At 44.1% G+C, this 13949-nt stretch overlaps 1 protein-coding gene across 1 annotated transcript in view; it reads right to left on the bottom strand.

The window, feature by feature from the left end:
* Positions 1-13149, bottom strand: part of CDK5RAP1 (CDK5 regulatory subunit associated protein 1) — a 53097-nt gene extending 39948 nt beyond the window's left edge. Inside the window, exons 1-5 of the mRNA XM_049779209.1 lie at positions 13103-13149; positions 9746-10074; positions 5235-5338; positions 4424-4458; positions 1517-1617 (exon numbers count right to left, since the gene is read on the bottom strand). Coding sequence (XP_049635166.1) covers positions 1517-1617; positions 4424-4458; positions 5235-5338; positions 9746-10052 — 547 coding nt within the window. The 5' untranslated portion in view covers positions 10053-10074; positions 13103-13149. The remainder of the gene's footprint in view (positions 1-1516; positions 1618-4423; positions 4459-5234; positions 5339-9745; positions 10075-13102) is intronic.
* Positions 13150-13949: the final 800 nt, after the last annotated feature.

Raw genomic sequence — 13949 nt, 5'->3', positions numbered from 1 at the left:
GCATGTCTGCCATTGGCTGTTGACTCAAATCCTCTATAATGAACTAGTGATCTTGTAAGAATATAGGTGTCTTGAATTCTGTAAGATGTACTAGAGAGGGCCCGGAGAGATAGCACAGCGGTGTTTGCCTTGCAAGCAGCCGATCCAGGACCAAAGTTGGTTGGTTCGAATCCCGGTGTTCCATCTGGTCCCCCGTGCCTGCCAGGAGCTATTTCTGAGCAGACAGCCAGGAGTAACCCCTGAGCATCGCCGGGTGTGGCCCAAAAACAAAAAACCAAACAAACAAACAAAAAGATGTACTAGAGAATTAATCACACCTGAGATGAATATCCTATTAACCTGTTTTAATGACAATCAGAAAAGCATAATAATCTGGGCTTTCAAAGGGAACTTAATGTGCCAGAGCAATAGTGCAGCGAACCCAGGTTCAAGTCGTGACATCCACCAGGTGTAATTCCTGAGTGCAGAGACTGGAGTAACCCTGAGCATCACTGGATGTAGCCCAAAACCTAAAAAAAATGTGGGAGCCTTAAGTCTGAGAAGAGGACATGAGAACCTCCAGTTTGTAGTCTGTTAATCAGAAGACAGAATTCACAATTCCAGATTACCAAATGGAGTTGGCCTAGAGCACACAACAGGTTAAACCTTACTCCTTTGACCTGCAGAACTGATACTTTCTTCAGGTGTTAGAAAGTGTTAGAAGATGGGGCCGGCGAGGTGGCGCTAGAGGTAAGGTGTCTGCCTTGCAAGCGCTAGCCAAGGAAGGACCACGGTTTGATCCCCCGGCATCACATATGGTCCCCCCAAGCCAGGGGCAATTTTTTTTTTTTTTTTTTTTTTTTTTTTTTTGGTTTTTGGGCCACACCCGGCAGTGCTCAGGGGTTACTCCTGGCAGTTTGCTCAGAAATAGCTCCTGGCAGGCACAGGGGACCATATGGGACACCGGGATTCGAACCAACCACCTTTGGTCCTGGATCGGCTGCTTGCAAGGCAAATGCCGTTGTGCTATCTCTCCGGGCCCGCCAGGGGCAATTTCTGAGTGCTTAGCCAGGAGTAACCCCTGAGCATCAAATGGGTGTGGCCCGAAAAAACAAACAAAAAAAAAGTGTTAGAATTAAGATGAATTTGGGGGGCAAGAGTGATAGTACAGCAGCAGGACATTTGCCTTGCATGTAGCCAACATGGGACAGACTGGGGTTCAATCCCCAGCATCCCATATGGTCCCCCGAGCCTGCCAGAAGCGATTTCTGAATGCAGAGCCAGGAGTAACCCCTGAGCACCTCCAGGTGTGGCCCAAACACACACACACACACACACACACACACACACACACAAAAAAATAGATGAATTCTCACACACACACACACACAAAAATAGATGAATTCTCAATACTCTGCTGGTACATAATAATTACTTGATGGTATGGGAAGGTCTACATTTATATGTCTACCACTAGCATATACATCACATCAAGTTCAAGTCTCAAAACTGACAAAATCCAATAATATCCAAATACCTAGAATCCCAATCCTTAGAGGTCCTTGGGAACGAAGTCGCTTTGTCTTCAGGACTTTAAGTTGTTGCAAACGATTCCAGATGGTTTGTTCGGCCTTTTCCCTAGAGATCAAAGGGTAATGACTAAATCAAAAAGTAAATTACATATACAGAGCAAACTAAAAGCACAGAACAGGGCTGAAGAGAAAGTACAGCAGGTGCTTGCCTTGCAAGCAGTCAACCTGGGCTCAATTCCAGCATACCATATGGTTCAACGAGCACCGCCAAGAATATTCCTGTGTAGATCCAGAAGTAGCCCCAGAGCATCATCAGGTGTGCTCCCCAACCCTCACAACAACAAAGTACACGACAATGGAAAGAAATAAAGACCACTCTCAAGGTCCAGGGATATACAGCTCAACAATACAGCAAGTGTGAGACTCTGGTTTCAATCCCTAGCACTAAACATAAAGAGAAGGATGATACCAGGGGTTAAGGCATATGCCTTGCATTTGACTGAGCCTAATTCAATCCCTAGCACCACATGGTGCCCTGAGCATCACCAGATTACCCAGGTTATCTCCAGTACTACAGGATCCAAGCAGTGCCACATTCTTGATTCCTCTACAAATCACTGGGAGTGGACCTCAGCTCCACTTCGGAGGACCATGACCAGGGGAAAAAAAATGAAATTCTTCATGCACATTGCCAAATCCAGAAACATCTTCGGGTCAAACCTTAAAGCAATCTACTTCACACGTTACCTAATTCTTTGCCAAAGTTCGTGTTCCTTTTAAACTGCTCCTTTTTTTTTTTTTTAATTTATATAGCACTGTAATTTACCAAGTTGTTCATAGACAGTTTGGGCACTGAACATTCAAATACCAATCTCACCACCACTGTGACCTGAACTCAGTCAATGTCCCCAGTTTCTCACCCACCACCTTAACCTGCACCCTGTAGGCATAAACAAATTTACTTCATACTGTTTAATACATCACAAAGGCAAATGGAATTATCAAAACTTAGATCAACAGGGCCAAAGTATTAGCACAGTGGATAAGGTGTCTGCTTTGCATGTGGCCGACCTAGGTTTTATTACCAGCAAACCATACGGTGCCTCGAGCACCACCAGGAATGACCCCTAAGAGAAGAGCCAGGAGTGACCCCTAATCATCTCTAAGTATGACAGAAAGGAGAACTTGCTCACCCCCATCACAAAAAGACTCCAGTGTTTCACTCCAGACCAGACTACCCTGAAGAGTCAGAGTAGAACTTGGGGGGACGACAGAGTTGGCTCACCCCCTTTCTGAAAACACCCCAGAAACTGTTCCTTCTTATAATTATACTTTTCCCTGGACTACTTCCTTTATTTTACTATTTAATATTTCCACTAGGGTTTTCTGCAACATGTCACAGGTACTTTGTTTAGCTGTCTTTTTGTTTCATTTTGTTTTTTTGGGCCATACCGTTTGACGTTCAGGGGTTACTCCTGGCTAAAGGCTCAGAAATTGCCCCTGGCTTGGGGGGACCATATGGGGCGGAAAGTGGGGGGTAATCGAACCTCGGTCCTTCCTTGGCTAGCGCTTGCAAGGCAGACACCTTACCTCTAGCGCCACCTCATGGCCCCGTTTATCTGTCTTAATTACAATTTCAGACTAAGTTCCTTAAAGGCAGACTCCACAGGAGTCATTTCTGAATCTTCTGAAGCATTTCTTCCAGTGCTTTAAAGCAGAAACAAGAGCATGTGATAAGTTAAATAAATGTATAGCAAATAAAGGAAACATTTAACACTGATATGGTTTGTACACCCAAATAAAGAAAATTTTCACCTCCTATGAATGTTAACCCATCTCTCTCCAGAAGAATTATCACCAGGGCAGTGGCGCTTGAGGTAAGGTGTCTGCCTTGCCAGCGCTAGCATGGTGGTTCGATCCCCCAGCATTCCATATGGTCCCCCAAGCCAGGAGTAACCCCTGAGCGTCACCGAGTGTGGCCCAAAAACCAAAAAAAAAAAAAAAAAGAATTATCACCCTTCCCCAAATCTACCTTAGACCAACATCATAAATCTGGTTCATCCACTGAATGAAAAACTTAGGAAAAAGAGATGGGGCCAGAGAGAGCACAATGGTAGACCATTTGCATTGCATGAGGCCAACCCAGGTTTGATCCCCAGCATTCCATATAGTCCCTGAACCCACCAGGAGCAATTTCTTTTTTGTTTTGTTTTGGTTTTGGTTTTTGGGCCACACCCAGCGTCGCTCAGCGGTGACGCCAAGCTCTGCTCTCAGAAATCGCTCCTGGCAGGTTCAGGAGACAATATGGGATGCCGGGAATCAAACCCAGGTCTGTTCTGGGTCAGCCACATGCCAAGCAGAAGCCCTACCACTGTGCTGTTCTCCAGCCCACCAGAAGTAATTTCTGAGTGCAAAGAAAGACAGACAGGTGTGACCTCCAGAAAAAAAATGTTGCAGTCAGAGTGATAACAACAGCTAGGGCGTTTGCCTTGTACATGACCAAAACAGATTGAATTCCCGGCATCCCATATGGTCCCGAGCCTGCCAGGAGTAATTTCTGAGCACAGAGCCAGGAGTAATCCCTAAGCACTACTTGGCATACCTCACAAAGGGAAAAAAAAAAAAAAACACTTTAGGAAAAGATGATGCCTCAGCAATACACTCTTATTTTCCATGTTTACAAAGTAAGTTCAGATATTGTATATCACATATTTTATAGGACTGTAAAACAAATTAGTGTGTGTATATTACTTAGTTTACAAGACCTGACATAGTTAATAGCTCAGCAAATGTCAGACAGTTCTATCATTACTATCTTGCAAGTACATTGACTGATCTTTGTTAAGTCAAACTAATATTGTTACCTCTAACATTATGCATAGTAACTCCATAAGTTAAGAACAAATTCCTACCTGATAGAACACGTGACAAGGAGGACCACATCAGCCTGTGTAAAAAGCAAGAAAAAAATTATCTTTGGGGCCGGAAAGATAGCATGGAGGTAAAGCGTTTTCCTTTCATGCAGAAGGACAGTGGTTCGAATCCCGGCATCCCATACGGTCCCCCAAGCCTGCCAGGAGCTATTTCTGAGCATAGAGCCAGGAGGAAACCTTGAACGCTGCCAGGTGTGGCCCAAAAAACAAACAAACAAAAAAAAAAATTATCTTTGAACTGCCAGATCCTTTTTATAAAACTGTTGTAAAACATTCATAAAACGTAACTCTTTACCCATTTTTAACGATATACTTCAGTAGTATCACATACATTCATATTAACCATACCATTATCAATCTCCAAGAACTATTTCATCTTTCCCAATTTAAAATCCATTGGAAAAGATGAAACAGTTTAATCCATTAAACACCCCATTTTCCTCCTACCTGCAGCCCATTAAATTTCTCTGCCTGAAGAAATTATTTAAGGAAGGATATAAATTTTAAAAGTAACTAACAGAAGCACATTTGAGTCCCATACTACATATTTTACTCCAACTTACTCTTGGTTTTATTGGGATTTTTTTTTTCAATCACACCAAATAGTACCAGAGATTTAACTGGGGTAGCTGCACACAAAGGAAGTACCTTACCCTCTATACTATTTCTCTAGGCCTCAAGAAACTCACTCTTAGAAGCAGAACCCATTCCTGAAACTGTAACTAACAGCAACAACAAATGCAGTCTCACCCAAGACTAAATGACAAGAGGAAAATGAAAATAAACATACCTCTTGGAGGTTACTAGTTCGCAGGTAGCCACTCTTCTGTAAAATGGACCATGCTATCTCTGTGTCATTCACATTCATCTGACAGCCATAGGTTTCAAAATAGACTACAAAGAGAAAGGAAATTCATGTTAAGCAGACAGAGACCACATAACGAGGATTACCTTAATTGTTAATGTTAAACACATATAGCAGTTTTATAATAATATTTATACAATACAGAGAGACAGATAACAAAAAGAGTGAGCAAGAAAGAGAGAGAAGAGAGATCACATGTCTTAGGAAGTCTCCTTTCCAGGGTTAGAACAATAGCATAGTGGGTAAGGTATTTGCCTTCCACTTAGCCAATCTGGTTTCCATCCTGAGCAGCCCATATGGTCCCTTAAGACTGCAGAAATAATTTCTGAGCAAAGAGCTAGGAATAATCCCTGAGTGCTGCTGGGTGTGCCCCTCCCACGAGAAAAATAGTCTCCTTTCCATATGTCACAGTTACACCTACAAATTAAAGACAGTCCGTTCAGGAGCCAAAAACTTAGTACAGGGATTAAGGCACTTACTTGTCTTGCATACAACTAACCCACAGTTCAATCCCCAATACCACATGTGATCCCCTGAGCACCATTAGGAGTCACTCATCAGTACAGAGCCAGGAATAGCTCCCCAGCATAGCTGAGTATGATCCAAAACTAAGTAAAGGGCGCTGGAGCAATAGGACCAGAGCAATAGCCAGGGGATAGAGCATTTGCCTTGCACATGGTTGACCCGGGTTCCATCCCCAGCAGCTCATATGGTCCCCTGAGCAAGCCAAGTGCCAAGTGTATTTTTGAGCCAGGAGTAACCCTTGAGCACTGCCAAGTGTGGCCTAGAAAACAAAATAAATAAATAAAATAGACCTTCGATACATTAAGTTATATAAGCTCTCCAGTATAAGACATGTCTTAATCCATGGGGAAAAAATGTACCTAAGAATCAAAAAAACATGGTCTCAATAGTGAAAAGAAAGGAGAGGATTATCAATCTGAGGGGAAATTAATTAATATCCACATACTGCATTACTCAAAGTAGGATTCCCTAGATTCTATTATCTAGAGCACTGGTCAGACAATATATAAAACCACAAATTAAAAATAAGCTTAATGGGCCGGAGAGATAGCACAGTGGTGTTTGCCTTGCAAGCAGCCGATCCAGGACCTAAGGTGCTTGGTTCGAATCCCGGTATCCCATATGATCCCTCGTGCCTGCCAAGAGCTATTTCTGAGTAGATAGCCAGGAGTAACCCCTGAGCACCACCAGGTGTGGCCCAAATCAACAACAACAACAAAAAAATAATAATAATAAGCTTACTGAGGCCAGGCAATAGAACAGTGGATAGGATTTTTGTCTTGCATGCGACCAACCCCAGTTTGATCCCCCACATCCTATATAAGCCTGCCAGGAGTAAATTCTAAGCACAGAGCCAGGAGTAACCCTGAGCACCATCGGTGTGGCTCCAAAACCAAAAAATATAAAAAATAATAAAAATAATAAGAATAAGCTTCCCGGGGCCCGGAGAGATAGCACAGTGGCGTTTGCCTTGCAAGCAGCCGATCCAGGACCAAAGGTGGTTGGTTCGAATCCCGGTGTCCCATATGGTCCCCCGTGCCTGCCAGGAGCTATTTCTGAGCAGACAGCCAGGAGTCACCCCTGAGCACCGCCGGGTGTGGCCCAAAAACCAAAAATAAATAAATAAATAAATAAATAAATAAATAAGCTTCCCCCAATAAATACTTAAGGCAACTAAAATAAAAATAAACTGGTATACAAAATATTTACAGGCCAGAAAGATAGTACAACAGATAAGGTGTTTGCTTTAAACACAGCTGACCAGAATTTGATACCTGGTACTATTTACAGTCCCCTGAGCAACACCAGGAGTGATTCCTGAGAGTAGAGGTAGGAGGAGTAAGCCCTACACATCACCAGGTGTAGTAAAAACAAAATAAAACTCAGGTTTGTGCAGTCTTAAAACCTCACACTCTGGGCCGGGAAGGTGGCGCTAGAGGTAAGGTGTCTGCCTTGCAAGCGCTAGCGTAGGATGGACCACGTTTCGATCCCCGGGCGTCCCATATGGTCCCCCCAAGCCAGGGGCGATTTCTGAGTGCATAGCCAGGAGTAACCCCTGAGCATCAAACGGGTGTGGCCCAAAAACCAAAAAGCAAAACAAAACAAAACAAAAAAACCTCATACTCTGTAAAATCCAAGTTAATCTATATTTTGTAAACCAACCTTGCTTTTTTTTTTTTTTTTTTTTTTTTTTTGGTGGGTTTTACTTTTCTTTTTGACCTATATCTAGTGGTTAGGGCTATTTCCAGTGTTACCTGGGGGTCACTTCTACTAATGCTCAGGTAATTGAACACAGATTTCCTGCATGGAGCGCAGTGCACCAGTCCTTTGAGCTATGTTCCCAACTACCAGAATCACACTTTTATCAGAGACCCAATAAATTCTAATGACATTAAGAGTTTAGGGGTCAGAGAGAGGCATGGAGATGGCATGATACTTCTGCCTTGCATGCAGAAGGTCGGTGGTTCGAATCCTGGCATCCCATATGGTCCCCCAAGCCTGCCAGGAGCGATTTCTGAGAGTAGAGCCAGGAGTGACCCCTGAGCGCTGCTGGGTGTGACCCAAAAACCAAAAAAAAAAATAGAAAAAAATGTGTAACTGTAATTTACAATGATTCAATTAAATTAAATTAAAAAAATTATGATGCTGAGAGGGAAAGTAATAAAATAAAATAAACAGAAACAAGCAGTAATTTGGGAAAGAAAAAGGGTCAGAGAGAGTACAGTGGGTAGAATGCTTGCCTTGATTATAGGCACCCTAGATTCAATCCCTAGTACTTCATATGACACCTGAGCCCAGTCAGCTTTGGCCACCCTTCCCCCCAAAAAAAAGGAAAAAAAGAAAACATCTATGGTTGTTTGTCTGTTTGTTTTTGGGGCCACATCCAGAGGCATTCAGGGGTTACTCCTGCCTCTGCACTCAGAAATCACTACGGGGGGCTGGAGAGGTGGTGCTAGAGGTAAGGTGTCTGCCTTGCAAGCACTAGCGTAAGATGGACTGCGGTTCGATCCCCCGGTGTCCCATATGGTCCCTCCAAGCCAGGAGCGATTTCTGAGCACATAGAAAGGAGTAACCCCTGAGCATCAAACGGGTGTGCCCCCCCCCAAAAAAAAAGAAAAAAAATCACTACGGGTAAGGCAGGCTCGGAGGTCCATCCTGGGTCAGCCCCATGCAAGGCAAACATCCTACTGCTATGCTATCTCTCCAGCCCGTTTTATTTTTTATTTGTTGGCTCACATTCCTTGTCTGAAAAAAGAAAAAGTCAATATTTATGCCAGAGAGGATCCAGGGAAACACAAATTTAAAAAGACCACAAAATAAGTAGAAGTTGGGGTGGGAGAGATCATGTAAGTGCTAGGATCAATCCTCAGTTACATACAAGGCAAATGCCTTAATCTCAGCAATATCTCTCTAGCTGTCGTAGCATTTTCTTTGTTTTGTTTGTTTTTGGTTTTGGGGGGCCACACCCGAAAGTGCTTAGGGTTTACTCCTGGCTCTGCACTCAGAAATTGCTCCTGGCAGGCTTGGGGACCATATGGGATGCAGGGAATCGAATCTGGGTCCATCCAGGATCAGCGGCATGCGAAACAAAACACCCTACTGCTGTGCTATCGCTCAGACAAGGTAGCATTTTAAATGAAAGTAACAACTTACAAATAATTTGTACCATATTGCAAACATTTTATTTTTAAATAAAGGTGACAGCCAGTGGTGCTTGGGGGCTCTTGTGATGCTAGAGATCAAACCTAGAACATAGCAAAAGGAAAAAAAAAGAAAAAAGAAACCCAGAACACAAATATGCTTGCTAGCCATGAGCTCTACCACTTAGGTTATACTCCCAGTCCCAGATCTAGTTGTCCTTTATTTTTCAGATACTACAGTTTTTTGGTTTGTTTTTTCATTTTGGGGCACACCTGGCAGTGCTTAGGAATTATTCCTGGCAGGCTCAGGAGACCATATGCGATACCAGGGATTGAACCCAGGTTAGCCACATGCAAAGCAAGTGCATTCCATGCTGTACTATCACTTCATGCTCCAACTTCAAGGTACTTTAACTAATTGCATACTGTTTTTAAGTAAATCTCTGCATAAGCATAAAAAAGGACATTTCTAATGCACCAGTGGTGAAATCTGTTTCATGACTTAAGACAATCTAAAAGAACAGAAAGTGTAGGACTGACTTCCAAAGGTAACTACAAAACCAGAGAGGATTTCTATGCCAAAGTTGCATGTTCCAACAGTATGAGTTTTATATGTTAGTTGGTGGATTTTGAACACTGTAATTTAGCAGCTTTTTCATTCTGTTAACCCTCCAAAGTTATATCTGCGATAAAAGAACAGGTAAGGAATCAGGTCACAGACGCTAACAGGCAATAGAAAGAAGATCAAAGAGAAAAAAAAATAAAACCAACCTTTTCTCTGTTTTCCTAAAAGTTCATCCACCGTGAGATAAGAGGGCAAATCCGCCACATCTGAAGAAAACTGTTTCTCTTGAGTTGCTGAAGTACTTAAAAAATACTGAAAAGTTGGTCCCGTAGCCAGCCTGGAACTAAAATCCTTCCGAACTCCATCTTCCTGCTGCTTCTCTGGAGAGGTACATGCAGTGCTAGGAAAACTACTTTGGACACTGAAGGTTCTAAGTGACAGCCAGGACACAGAGGCAAAGAGACCCCATCTCAGTGACCTCTGTGAAGGCAAGGCGCACATGAAAGGACGCATGGTGCTAAATACAGTCCAACATCTGCAAAAGAAAGTCACCACAACATTTACTAAACTTCTTGTAGAGGTCACTACCCTAAGCACTTCAAGTTTGCAGTCATTCCCATTTTATTGAAATTCTGATTGGTTTTTATTAAGTGAAGGTTTGTGGCAATCTCTGAGTAAGTCTTTATCCCAATTTTTCAATATCATATACTTATTTCACAATGGGCTACACATAATTCTCTCAATAGCTCACAATTTTCCATTACTAGATCTGTTCCAGTGATGTTTAAAATTACATTTTCAATACTCGGAGGCACCACAAACCATAACACATAAGCCAGGAAATCTATTAAGTGCTGCTTTTCACTCCCAGCCTCACCCCTCCCCAGATAGCGCAGTGGTAGGGTGTTTGCCTTGCCCTCCCCAACTCCCTCCTCACTGTTGTTATTGCTGAAATAATGGGCTACACACAAGCCTGGCTGTGCTGCTCGAACAGTTTTAAGCTCTGATGCTTGCTTAGGTTTGCACATCAGGTTGCAGTGCTTGCAGACTCCACTATCTTGTTCAGCAAAGTTTGCACTCCTTTAATTCCAATATCTGCACATATTTGCCAGGAGTAGCTAGCTAGTTTAAGCATTTAGTTGTACAGTTGTACAGTTCTCCAGCAGTCAATGCAATGTCACCAGAGGTCCTCTTCTTGGCCATGGCACTCGTCTTTTTAAGCTGTGTTGCTTGCTGGAGGTTGCACCCCATTTACTAGTGTCTATCCATACCTAGTTCCAGTGCACTTGGGAATTGCTTGCAGCAGCAGGGATCACAGACAAGAGTTGCTAGGCTCACACAGAATAGCTGCCAGAAACATGCTTGGCACATGTGGGCACAAGAGCATTTAAAAGGCAAGTGTTCTGCACTCTTACAGTATTCTTCCAAGGCCAATATTTTGTGTTCTCACTACTCCATTGAGCATCATTTCCCCTCCTCTCTCATGCTCAGGTCTCCCAAATCAAACAGGAAAAACATTAAGATTTGAGCAAATGGGACTCGCAAAATAGTTCAATTGCCTGAACGTTTACGCTGAACATATATGAGGCCCAGGTATGATCCTTGTCAGTACTTGATTTCCCTTCTCCCCCACCAACCCCCCAAGCAGCACCAGAAGCTACCCCCAAGCACAGAACCAGAAGCACTACTAAATGGCGCAAAAATAAAACAAAGATTAGGGTAATTAATAATCCTACAGTGGGGCCCGGAGAGATAGCACAGCGGCGTTTGCCTTGCAAGCAGCCGATCCAGGACCAAAGGTGGTTGGTTTGAATCCCGGTGTCCCATATGGTCCCCCGTGCCTGCCAGAAGCTATTTCTGAGCAGACAGCCAGGAGTAACCCGAGCACCGCCGGGTGTGACCCAAAAACCCAAAAGAAAATAAAATAAAATAACCCTACAGTGACCTGGGGCCGGCGAGGTGGCGCTAGAGGTAAAGTGTCTGCCTTGCAAGCACTAGCCAAGGAAGGACCGCGGTTCGATCCCCCGGTGTCCCATATGGTCCCCCCAAGCCAGGGGTGATTTCTGAGCGCTTAGCCAGAAGTGACCCCTGAGCATCAAACGGGTGTGGCCCCAAAAACCAAAAAAATAAATAAATAAATAACCCTACAGTGACCACTTAGATGTTCAAATGTTCATGTAAAAGGAATTCACATCTCTTTCGATCAAATGTTAGAATAATTAAGCTTAGTGAACATGGGAGTCAAAAATCAAGAGAAGAGATAGGGAGAGAGTACAGCGAAGAGGGCGCTTGCCTTGCACATAGCTGATCCAGGTTCAATTTCTAGCATCCCATAAAAAATAACCAAGAGATGAATCAAGAACCAAGAACTAAGAGAAGCCCTAAGCTAAGTCTCTTGACCAGTTAGCCAAGTTGTGAATGCAAAAGAAAAGATCTACTCCAGGGCAGGAGAGATAGCACAGCGGTAGGACGTTTGCCTTGCACACAGCTGATTCAGGACAGATGGGGGTTCGAATCTAGCATCCCATGCCTACCAGGAGTGATTTCTGAGCGCAGAGCCAGGAGTAACCCCTGAGCACCGCCGGGTGTGACTCAAACCCCCCCCCCCCAAAAAAGGACTACTCCAGTGAAGACATGAACAATAAGAAAATGAAACAGGAGCCGGAGAGATAGCACAGCGGCGTTTGCCTTGCAAGCAGCCGATCCAGGACCTAAGGTGGTTGGTTCGAATCCCCGAGTCCTATATGGTCCCCTGTGCCTACCAGAAGCTATATTTGAACAGATAGCCAGGAGTAACCCCTGAGCACTGCCGGGTGTGGCCCAAAAAGAAAAAGAAAAAGAAAAAGAAAATGAAACAGCCTTACTGTTGCTATAGTTTTAGAGGTGCATAATAATAGTTATAATAATATTATTATAATATAATGCATAAATAATTAGAATTTGGAATGATAAATGTTATTTAGATCTATAGGTACAAAATGTCAAACACGCTCTTCTCTAGTGTGCACAGAACATTCTCCAGAATAGACCATAAACAAAAGTTCTTTTAATTTTAAAAATAGATGTAGTCTTTTAGTAAATAAAGGGCCTAAGTCCGATAAGATAGTTAGGCCTTGCACAGAACAGAACAGGGTTGGATCCCTGGGATCCCATCTACTTCCCTGAGTCCCTCCAAGAGCGATCCTAGAGCCCAGAGCCAGGAGTAAGACAAGCCCAGAGCACTGTAATTTAGAATGCAAAACATCACCCATACAAAAAAAGATCAGGGGTGTAACTCAGCGATAGGGCACCTGCTTCACACATGGAGGTCCCGGGTTCCACCCCAAGAGCACAAAATACTTTCAAAATCAATGAAAACCGAGGGCTGGCTGCAGCTCATGCCAGGCCTGGGCAAGACCCCATGGGGTCTGCAGGTGAATAAATGACTGGGGCTGGCTTGCAGGGGTGGCTGAGACCCCAGGCCCAGCTGGGCTAAGAACACCACCACAGGGGGAGTGAGGCTCCGGACCCACGTCCCCTGGCACCCCGTTAGTCCCCCACCCCGCAGGTCTGGCCTCACGTACCCCCCGCCCGATGGCCAAGCCTGCCGAGGAAATGTCAACTCGAACCGAAGGAACGCGGCCCCAACGCCACCGGAAGTCACCTGGACCGCGCGCCGCTCAGAACAGGCGCCGACGCAGCACTTCCGTTCCGCCCGCATTTAGGTCCCGGGTGGTTCAACTTAAAAAACTCTCCAAAGGTTCCGGGTGAGTTTGAGTTCCGAACTTGGGGAAAAAGTCCACCGGTGGTAGAGAGCTGGATGGAGTGCGAGTTGAATGTTCTACGCCTGTAAAAATCAACATCCCACCGCTGTTTTATCACTCAGGCCCCATCACTTATAGTTCTTTTTGTTTGTTTGTTTTTGTTTTTTTTTTGCCCCATCCACTTATAGTTCTTATGTACCAAGTTACCTCATATCGGGCCCAGAGAGATAGCACAGCGGCGTTTGCCTTGCAAGCAGCCAATCCAGGACCTAAGGTGGTTGGTTCGAATCCCGGTGTCCCATATGGTCCCCCGTGCCTGCCAGGAGCTATTTCTGAGCAGACAGCTAGGAGTAACCCCTGAGCACCCGCCGGGTGTGGACCAAAAACAAACAAAAAAAAAGTTACCTCATATCAACCCTCAGAGATTTGCCAGTGGCCTTCCACCACTAATCTTACATTACTTCTAGTCCACCTTTCATTCCCCACCATCCATGTCTTTCTAGTTGACATTTTCTGTTCTGTAATTCAAGACCAAAATTTTATCATCACTGGGCACACTATTCTCTTGTTCTGTTTCTTAGTAGGCCATGTATGACTGTGATCATCCAGCAGTTGTCCTATTCCACCCTTCACTTAGCATGATACTCTCCAATTCTATCCCACTCAC

This window comes from Suncus etruscus, chromosome 9 (genome assembly GCF_024139225.1).
Source record: "Suncus etruscus isolate mSunEtr1 chromosome 9, mSunEtr1.pri.cur, whole genome shotgun sequence".
Classification (NCBI taxonomy): domain Eukaryota; kingdom Metazoa; phylum Chordata; class Mammalia; order Eulipotyphla; family Soricidae; genus Suncus; species Suncus etruscus.
The sequence above is the reverse complement of the archived record's forward strand: the minus strand, read 5'-3'. Positions and strand labels throughout refer to the sequence as shown.